Source organism: Hyperolius riggenbachi, chromosome 7 (assembly GCF_040937935.1).
Source record: "Hyperolius riggenbachi isolate aHypRig1 chromosome 7, aHypRig1.pri, whole genome shotgun sequence".
Classification (NCBI taxonomy): Eukaryota; Metazoa; Chordata; class Amphibia; order Anura; family Hyperoliidae; genus Hyperolius; species Hyperolius riggenbachi.
In genome coordinates this window covers 106,283,498-106,294,154 of record NC_090652.1, presented here as the reverse complement: position 1 = coordinate 106,294,154, position 10,657 = coordinate 106,283,498, and the positions used below count along the sequence as shown (strand labels likewise).

At 44.3% G+C, this 10,657-nt stretch overlaps 1 protein-coding gene across 1 annotated transcript; it reads left to right on the top strand.

The window, feature by feature from the left end:
* Positions 1-77: 77 nt before the first annotated feature.
* NUDT1 (nudix hydrolase 1) lies at positions 78-10,610 on the top strand. The gene is made up of 4 exons (XM_068244491.1): positions 78-165; positions 3,460-3,616; positions 6,114-6,259; positions 9,997-10,610. Exons 2-4 carry the CDS (start codon positions 3,465-3,467, stop codon positions 10,173-10,175), a joined length of 477 nt encoding a protein of 158 aa, XP_068100592.1. The 5' UTR covers positions 78-165; positions 3,460-3,464; the 3' UTR covers positions 10,176-10,610.
* Positions 10,611-10,657: the final 47 nt, after the last annotated feature.

Genomic DNA, 10,657 nt, shown 5'->3' with positions numbered 1-10,657 from the left:
CTAAAGTGATTATTTTGACCTAACTATAGGGTGTTTGCCCATTCCCAAAATGGCGCAGAACACAGCAGACTGGCAAATCACGTGACTCGCTCTGTTAGTTCCAGCGAGTAAAGCCCACGTGTGTGCTGTGCTGGAGTGTCATTCATCCAGTTCTGCAGGGAGCAGGTAACTTTTCCTCTCAGTTAATACTGTACTTGTCTTGAGCTTATGTTTGTTTTATTCGCTAACTTATAGAATATAAAACCTATGATTCTTGTATATTTCAACCTTGATTATGATGCATCCACTGAACATGGGATCTGAGGTCCATCTCAGGAAGAATTATGTAACTTCATTCCACAGTTACAGATTGCTCAGCAAGCTCCCCGGAACGCCTCATTCTTCTACAGTTGTCTATTAATAGCCTGTCAGCACTGACACATCATTTACCATAGTTATTTTTTTATTTAGTCCATTACGCAAGGATGTGCTCCATGTTTTGTAGGTAGGATACCTTTCTACAGGGGAACATTATTAATATTAAAAAACAGACATACTAATATGCAGAACTAAGTTTGGATTAACAGGTTCCAGAGACAGTGATTCACTAATTGGGCTTTAGGGCTATTTGCTGCTTACATCCAGGACCATGTCATAAGGTGACCAAATCACAGCAACTAAAGTAAAACCCATTAACCAGAAGTCTCAAGCAAGCAGAAAAAAAATCTGACCTTGCAGGATGCATCAATGTACTTTTACACCTCTTTATACAGTAATAAACCTCTGTTAGGGCTCGTTCACACCTAGGGCGGTTTACATTTTTTTTTTTTTTAAGCGCCGTGAAAATCGCCCCTAAAAGCAGTTGTGCAATGATTCCCTATGAGAGAGTTCACATCTGAGCGGTTCGTTTCCGATCTGCTCAGCAAAGCACTGCCTTTACCATTTTCTGAGCAGTTTTGCTCAATGGAAGGTATAGGGAAATCGCAAAGCGCTTGAAAAAGCTCTTGGTATAGCGATTTCCCCAGCGCTTTCAAGAATACATTGTATTTATTATTTACCGGGTCAAAGAGTTCACTTCCTGATACATCAGAAAGTGAAAAAACAAATCGCTTGGCAAAAGCGCTTTGAAAAGTGCTTTATACAAAATCACAGTGCGCAGCTAAGCGCCGGGAGGAGAATACAAAGCACAAAAAAAAATCGAAATTGCTGCCGTCAACGATTTCAATTTTTGATGTGAACAAAGCCTTACATTAAGAGGAAATAAATATGGCAGCCTCTATATCCCCCTCGCTTTAGGTTCCCTTTATGGATGTTATGGCTTCTTCCCTTGTGGATTAATTATTTTAGACATGATGCAGATCTATAAAAATATATGGAAGACATGTGGTCTCTTGAAGAGGTTACCAGCTGGTTCTGCATCTAAGAATCACCAGTCCTATTTCTATGGAAAGCCTATGAAGAAATGAATGCAGATATGCCATCCATTATTTATTTTGAGAGTGCGCTGTATTAAACGTGAGGTCTGGGCATCCGCTGCCTGGGGTCCTGCTCAAGTAATTTGACAAAATAAGTCTGAAAACAGCTGAGGGCACAAAAATAACTGAGGAAGCAGAATTTATATACCTCGAATAAAAGACTGATTAAGGCTTTGGTGCTTTGAATTACTCAGAGAAGTAGTAAATATAAAATATGAAGCAAACACCTGAAATAAATATTGATTTAGTTCAGCTGATGGTAGTATTTATTCCACATATTACTTTGCTGCTGATATAGTGCTACATATCACACCCCAGAGCTAATAGAACCATCACATTCAGTTCCTGCACCAGTGGAGCTTACAATCTAAAGGTAGCCATACATCTAGCAACGATGGGCAGATTTGACCAAGAGACAAATATCTCTCTAATAGAATCTGTCGGCTGCCCATACAACGCAGACCGCTTCCCGATCAACTTCATTCTGAAATTGATCTGGAATTGGCGTTGTGACACTGCTGCAAACCCGATGCGGTCACCCCTAATGTGCCCCCACCCCCCTGGCACTTAGCAGAAATCATGTGCCCCATGTTCAACTCTTACCAAGATACTGTCTGCTTGGCATTAACAGATTCTTCCCACATTTCACTGGATTTCCCCCAGAGTGCACCAGATAACCATCTTATCACCATAATCGGTTTGGTTTGGTGCTCCTTAAGGTCCGAAGTGATTAAAAAACAAAATTCTACTTTTCTGGGGCTTCCTTCAGCCCCTGGCAGCCGTCCTGTGCCCTCACCGCAGTTCCGGTGGCTCGCTTCAGCGTGCGGCTCACGGAGTCGCACTGATGTCACTCCTTGTGCCCCATGCTGGAGTGCAGTAGGCATTTTGCATAGGAGAGGACCCTGGGCCCACCGGTGGGGAGCGGAGCTGTGGCGAGGGCACAGAACAGCTGCAGGGGGCTAGAGTAAGCCCCAGGCAGGGCCGGGCCGAGGCATAGGCTGGAGAGGCTCCAGCCTCAGGGCGCAGTGTAGGAGGGGGCGCAGAATTCATTCAGCTGTCATTCCTAATTGTGTTTGAAGCAGAAAGAAATAAGAAAAGGGGATACATGGAAGTGACTACAAGCCAGATAACTAGATATTAAGGTGTTGGGGAGGTTTTGGGCCCTGTGGCACCTCTTAGTCTAATAGCAATCAGTGTGTAACGGCTGGGGTGGGAGGGATGGAGGGGCGCACTTTGGTGTCTCAGCCTTGGGTGCTGGAGGACCTTTTCCCGCCTCTGGCCCCAGGTAAGTAGATTTTTGTTTTTTAATCACCTCAGACCTTCCCTTTAAGGTACCCATACATCTAGCAACTTGGCAGCCAATCGTCCATGCGATTCGATAATTATCGAATCAGATAAAATCTGTGCCGCCTAGTGCATGCCCAATCGACGATGCGACCAAGTTTGGGCGAGCATGTTCATTGGCCATGCTGCAAAATTTCGGGCTGTCGTGGTCAGTCGGCTGCGCAGCAGTATCGGCGAGCAAAATCGGAACGGGTGACAAAACTTCCAATGCGGTACCCCCTAATGTTCAATGGGAACCTCAAGTTAAAAACCAGATACTTACCTAAGGACGCCTCTGGATCCTGTAGCGTCATCCCACGCCAACCTCTGGACCACCGTTGCCGCTCAAGGACCCCCGAAAGTAATACAAGAGCTAATCGGTTTTTAGATCTGGGCTGCGCTCCTCTTCATGCATGTGTGGCCATACTGCACCTGCGCAAGCATAGCGGCTCCATGCTACTGTGCAGCCACGGCCATGCCTGTACATAAAGAGGAGCGCTGCCTGGATCTTCAGAGGGTCCAGGCAAGTGGTGGTAGGAGTGAGGAGAACCTGGGAAGCTTCTAGAGGATCCAAAGGCTTTCCTCTTCTTAGGTTAGTATTTGTTTTTAACCCGAGGTTCACTTTAAATTCAATATGCTTGATTTTACTGATTTGTACTGTTATGCCTTTTTAATTTCCCAGATGCCATGTTTACTTCAAAATTATTGACGCTTGTCCTCGTTGTCCAACCCTCGAGGATTTTGTTGGGAATGAAGAAGCGAGGTTTCGGTGCTGGCCGATGGAATGGATTTGGTGGCAAAGTGCAAAATGGGGAGACCATTGAGCAAGCGGCAAAAAGGTAAAATGAGTAAAAGAATGGGGGTTGTTTGGATAAATTCACAAACGTTGGCAGGCAGGCCTAGTTTCCCAAGCTTGTTGTAAAGTTCCTCAAATTAGGCATATTTTAGGAATAATTTACAGTATATTTCAACTGAAAGGAAAATTCCACCTTTTGTGTAAAGAAAAAGAAAACAACAAATTATTGTTTTCAGTTGATCTATATATATATTGAATGATCAATGGCAAACACTATTTCAGCATGCCTGCTTTGTTTTATGTGCATTTCAAACACATTCATTCAGTGTTTCAAGGGGAAACTAGGAGATAGAAGGGTCAGTTTTGGAAATTGTTAACTAGCTGCTAAGTGAAATGGAAATAATTTTTAATAACCTTGTGTTCTCCCCAGAAACTTTTTCCAGCCGGGTGGCATGAAAAAGTAGCTGGGTGGAGCACGGTGGGGGAATGCAGGGCTGGCGCAACTCTGCTTACAACATAGGAGGAGGAGGAGGAAGCAAGCAGATGACAGCTGGGTGCCCACCAAAATTAGCTGGGTGGAGCACCAGGCTAAAAGAGTCTAGGGAGAACACTGCCATTAGATTGTAAAGATATTTCAGCAACATTCTGTATTTATGGCAGTCGTACTAGAAAAGGGGAATTTCCTTTTAAGATGAAATAATAATTATATTCTTGTGAGCTGCAGACATGTCTCTGTCTAGAGGAGGGAACTGCAGTATCCTGTGCCAGACGTACATGCAAAAAGGACGCCAGTAGAATTTCGGTAAAGTTACCGATATTCTACTAGTTAATTTTGATAGTAAACTATCAGTAGTCATTAAATATATATATTTTTTCTAGTATGACCTAGCCTAACATTAGACCCCCTCCCCCTCCATAGTGCCTAGCCTAAAATAAACTCTCTCCCCCCATGCCTAACCCTAAACCTCCTCCTTGCCTAAACCTATCTGCCCACAGCTATTATCGTTAGAAAGGGTGCCTCCGGCTTTGCGCCTATTGCTATTTGTAACCGCAGTTTGCATAGCGCCTGCTATTTTACCAGGAGCCGTGGTCGCCCGCTATGCAAAGCGCGGCTACAAATACCATGTGTCCTTTTTACCGGTGATAGCTGCAATTGGGGAAATTAACATGAGTCTCTATGGCTGTGCTCATTTTACCTGATTCGGGAGTCAAAAGCTAATGACCTGATGAACATCAACTTGGTTGGTCACCACAGGACTCCAACTTGTATTAAAGTAGTCACTATTCAATCTTTAAAATAAAAATGATTGAAGGAGGGATGCTGGCTATCGAATGCAACTAATTCTACCTAGTGGAGAAGCATGCACCTAGAACATTACAAGATGGCGCCCTTGAGGGCTGCTTTGGTGACAAGGCTCCAGCACTTTTGGGCTGTTTAAGCTTTTTATGTAATGTAATGTCTGTCACATGTACTGCTGCCATTGCCATTTGTACCACAAGTAATTCCGGGTACGTTGCTTGGTGAATAAAGGCGATTCCGATCAACGTGCATATATTGCACCTGTTTGTAGCTTCTCGAGTCCTCAGGAATCAGGATTTGTAAATCTCCAGAAGTTTATTTAGACAAGTATCACTTTCAGCTTGCAAAATGTGCTATGGCATGATGTTTTGATTTGTAAGTCTAATAATAAACTGGTGGTGAGCTGCTGTATTAGTCCCCCTGCACACTGCAAATCCGATTTGCAATTCCGATTTTCCTTGGATGCTATATAAAAAAAAAAACACAGCATGCAGAACTGATTCAAAATCGGAATCACATGTAAAATCTTGTCAAAATTGCTGGCCATACATCAGGTGACTTGTCGGCCGGTCGACAATTCGATTATTATAATTGAATCATTAAAAATGCTTGCCAAGTGCACGCCCTATCAACTATGAAAATAATTTTGGCACAAATCGGTCAGACATGCTGCATGATGTTGGGCCGACTTGCTCAATCAGGTGCACTATACATTACCGGTCCATGGCTGCTGCTTGTCCTCCGCTGGCTCAGGGCGCAGTCCTTCGTCTATACAAGCACCCCATGTGGTTGCCTAATTAAAGGGGTGCGTGTGACACAACACAAGCGCCAACGGGTACCCTGGCAACTACGTGGGGAATGTTTATAGACGAAGGACTTTCTTCTGGAGCCAGTGGAGGACCAGCAGCGGCCATGGACAGGTAATGTATAGTGAATTGGGGGGCACATTGCACATTAGGGGAACATCGTCGGGCCAGCGAGGCGGCAGATGCTGCATCACAAGGCCGATTCCAGATCGATTTCAGCATTGAATTGATCAGGAATCACCTGCGGTGTATGGGCGGCCTACAGGTTTCTCCATAATCGGATTCGATCAGAGAGAGATTTGTCTCTTGGTCAAATCTGCCCATCATCACTAGATGTATGGCCACCTTTAGACAGAGCTTGAGTTTCTTAATCATGTCCTCCTTCTGCTTGTTCGTTTGTCACACTTTGGTCATCATACAGTTTCTTCACACAGGGAGCTCTGGGAAGAAAGTGGTCTGACTGTGGACACGCTACAGAAAATGGGCGAGATAAAATTTGAATTTGTAGGCAGCACTGAGCTCCTGGATGTCCATATATTCCGGACAGATGAATTTACAGGAGAACCAACTGAAAGTGAAGGTGAGTCGGCTACCTAAAAGGAACCTGAGGTGTAAAAAAAAGTGTCCACAACGGGTTTTCATTTCCTTTGGAGTGCTACAAGTGTTACGGTTTTTCTTCGTATTTAGATCCCTATTTTACCCATACCAGTAAAAACATTTTCTGGCAGCTATAATAAAATATTCCTGATGTTTACTACACATTCACAAATGCTTCAGATATTCAAACAATTTTTTAAGGGAAAAAGTTACTTTTTCACACAGGGCTATGTAAGTTTGGATCGTTTTTTTCTTTAGGCTGCTTTCACAGTTAGACGTTACAGGCGCACGTTAGTGCAGCCTGTAACGCAGCCCACCGCACAGCAATGAAAAATCAATGGACTGTTTAAAGTGCCCATGTTGCGTTACATTGTAACGCAGAAGGCAAAAACAAAGTGCTGCATGCTGTGCGTTATAAGTTAGACTGTTCGCACATGCTCCGTGATGTTGGAGGAGGAGGTCTCCCCTCCTCCTTGGCCAGGCACATGGCTAATTTAATATTCACTGCACGCTGTGACATGCAGTGTTTACTTCCTGGAGTGCCGCGCTGTGCAGCGATTGGCTGGCGGGACCACGTGATGCCGCATTCGTCCAAGAGTACGCATCACGGCATCACAGGACGCATGAAGAGCCGCATAACGCGGCTTGATCTGACGTCCAGCTTCAACCCCACTATGCGTTGCGTTAGGTGCACGTTATGTGACCTTAACGTAGCACCTCACGCAACGTCTTAGTGGGAAAGAAGCCTAAATAAATAATGGGCCTGATGCAATTAAAGGTGAAAAGTAGCTTGTACATATGAGCTACTTGCTGTATCACCTGCCCACCGCAAAGGATTACCAGCAAATCCTATTGCCGGTTTCACTCATGCGATGGCCGATTGTTAGAATTACTTTGGCGAAAGCCTGAATGATGCTCCCATATCCTGGGCGAAGGGGAGCAAGGTTTTGCACTGTTGTGCTGTCTTTCAGCACCACGGCACTGCTGCTTCACTCCCCCAGGCATGAGATGTGCGCACACCCATCGCGAGAGACTGCACTTACTGTCGAACATCCACCACCCTTCGCCGCAAGTCCCAGTGGGTACAGGAGTTGCAGAGGATGTTTGGCGGTGCTTCGGAGTAAATTGCTCGGAGCTGGGGGTTCAGAGATGCGCGGGAGGACAAACGGGGAGCTCTGATGGCCTCCTTTGTAAAGTAGATTCCCAGATGCAGCGGCGGAAGATGTGCATTAGCGTGTTTAGATCTGCTTTTTGCCGATCTAAGTTAATTCTCATGTCTAACAGGAAGCATCGCTTCCCAGCAGCATAAAAAGTACCATAGGATAGGGTGTAAAGAACTCGCTGGACGATAAGATCGCCCAAGCCAGTTTTTTAACACCCTGCCTAGGGCCAAGTGCAATTGAACCACTTATCATCGCTTGATTATCGGACTCCCCAATGTTTATAGTGACACTGAAAAAAAACTTATGATATAAGGAATTATATGTATATGTATAGTAGGGATAATTAATAGAACATTAGTAGCAAAGAAAAGAGTAGCTGTATATAGCTTTTTTTCATAACATTGCATCATTCTCTAATATTTGCTGTTTACAAATTACACTCTGAATTTTAAATGATGAAACAGAGCAGAGCTAATAACCCTTCTTGGCAGAAAATCCTTAAAGGAGTCATCAAGCAAAATGGAAAAAAAAGCTTTACTCACGTGGGGCCTTCTCTAGCCCCTTACAGGCAACTGTCCTACGCTGACCACTCCGCTCTCCGCCGACGTCCCGGGCTACCCGCACACTGTCTAGGCCACATGGTCTGTGACGTACTGCGCAGGCGCAGTACTCCTCGGGCAACGTGGCCATGATTGACAGCGGCGCTTCACGCAGGCGCAGTAAGGCCGACCTCAGGGTTGGCCTCTGCACTGTGCAGCGAGCCCTAGACGGCGGCGGAGAGCGGAGTGGTCAGCGTGGGACAGTCGGCTGCAAGGGGCTGGAGAAAGGCCGACGTGAGTAAAGCTTTTTTTTTTCCATTTTGCCTGATGACTCCTTTAAACAAACAAGAAACAGTGAGAGACAGGTTGAAATTAGTGCTTCAGAAAATAGCACTGTTCTTTCACTAAATTAGTGGGAGAGCTCAGAGAAGCTCTTTTGCATAGATATCAACTGAAGTTTCTTAAAGAGACTCCTGAAGCGAGGATAAATTCTATTTTTTAACTTGTATTATTGTCAATGACTATAACAGCTGCTAAACCGCCGCTATCCCGTGCAAAACGAGGGGTTTATACCCCCCAAATCCCCCTGCAAAATTCACGACTTTCTTGGTCGTGGATTTTGCTGCTCATGGAGGCAGAGCTATGAGCTGCAGCTCTGCCTCCATGCGCGTCAATCTCCGCCTCTCCCCTGCCCCTCTGTGAAGGCAGATTGAGAGGGGCGAGGAGAGGCGGCAATCATCCGGGATTGACGCACTGAGAGGCAGAGCTACAGCCATTAGCTCTGCCTCATTCAGGAAGCGCTTCCGGAACCTAGCAGAGGGGATTTGGGGGGTATGGAGCCCTCGTTTGGCCGCGGTTTAGCAGCTGTTATGGTCATTAACAGAAATACAAGTTAAAAAATAGAATCTATCCTCGCTTCAGATTCTCTTTAACTCTTCCTGTACTGTAAACAATGAGACTCATATCTGTGCTTCTAATGTTCTATTAACTATACTACATATACAAATCATTATCTTATAAGTTTTATTTTCACTTCAGATTCCCTTTAATGCTGGGTAGTCTGACAATTGCAATTGTCCAATATCTCTTATCTGGATTTTGTGTTTATTTGGATTATCTCTGTCTATTATTATTTGATAATCTGATACATTTAAGTGCAACAATCATACAGAAAAAAGAAAATCCTGGAAGGGCAAATACTTTTTACTTATCAGGGTTTCTTCCAGCCCCCTGAAGTCCTCCTGCTCCCTCTTCCATGACTCCGCACTCAGCCACTCCTTAAAGCGGACCCAAACCAAACATTTTTTTAATTCAAAATATTTAGTTGCACCACCCTGACACATACAAATATAAATAAACACTCCTTCAAGCCTATGAGCATTTCAGTGCATGCTTTTCACCCTCCTATTTGCATAACTAGGGTTATACAGGTGGCAGCCATTAGCAATTCCTCCTTTGCTGGACACCATCTACTCCACCAGTTTGCCAGATTATTTGCCGGCAATATGAAAGGAAGGGAGGGGTTTCTCCAATAAATGTAAAATATTTTATATTTGTCATCATGCAGCTGAAAAAAGGCTGCTATTTATTACTATTTAGAAAATAGATTTTATTTCTGAAATCTTGTATTTTTAGTTTGGGTCCACTTTAACTGTCCCCTCGGTAATCCGGCTGACTTGGCCGTGTGCATCCTATATCACGCTCCTGTGGCCGCGAGCGTCATGTGCAGCAGCAGTATTTGCTTTCTGTGCAAGCGCAGAGCATTGGAGGAAGAGCATGGCATGGGCGGTGTATCCAGTGTTGGAGGAGGACATCAGAGGAACAGCTGAGCACGGATGACAGTGAGGGACCAGATACATTATTATAATGTTTTCCTGACATGACATGCTGAGATAAAGCCTACTATGAACTACTAGTGCTGTGTACATTTTGGTAGCCTTTTTAACAGCCTGTCACCGCAGTTTTTCCTACCTTATATTGATATAACATCCTTATCATTCCTTTGCTTTATTCCACAGAAATGCGTCCTCAGTGGTTCCCTCTGGAGAAGATCCCTTATGACACCATGTGGCCTGATGACATTATCTGGTTGCCCCTCTTGCTGCAGAAGAAAAAATTCCAAGCTTATTTCAAGTTTGAGGGACACGATAAAATCCTCAACTATCAGTTGGAACAAGTGGAAGATTTACTACAGTAGTTCAGAAAAAAAAAGTGGATCCTTCTGTAGACTACAAATGATCAACGAGATGCAAATTATTATGCAGATTGGAATAGGGCTAGTGTAGTGGCCTCCTAATGATGTTGGTGTGCACAAATTCAAGATGTGTACAATTTGCATGGAAGCCGTAATTATTGGCATCTTGACTATCTATACCGTAGATAGCACCTGTTGCACTTTAGCACTAGTAGCAATGGTATACATTTTTATTGTGTTCAAACTGTACGTTTTTTATTTTATTTTTAAACTGTTTCTTAGTTTTGCCATGTTGGACCATTGTGTGGCCAAATCTGGTAAATGCGGCGGTTGTTATATGCTCCATCCTAATTGCCTGATTAAGCAGGTTCAGTCCAGCGAAACATGTTGTACCGAACCCTGGAGTATGTAAATAAAATTGCTTTGTTGATACATCAATACTGTTTTGTGTCTACTTGGAAGAGGTAAGTCCACCACTTCCTCCT

Bases quoted from the DNA above. Each gene is read 5' to 3' on its own strand.
- NUDT1 (XM_068244491.1), top strand. From the start codon at position 3,465: ATGTTTACTTCAAAATTATTGACGCTTGTCCTCGTTGTCCAACCCTCG. The intron at 3,617-6,113 runs GTAAAATGAGTA...TTCTTCACACAG, and splicing joins ATTGAGCAAGCGGCAAAAAG to GGAGCTCTGGGAAGAAAGTG. The intron at 6,260-9,996 runs GTGAGTCGGCTA...TTTATTCCACAG, and splicing joins AGAACCAACTGAAAGTGAAG to AAATGCGTCCTCAGTGGTTC.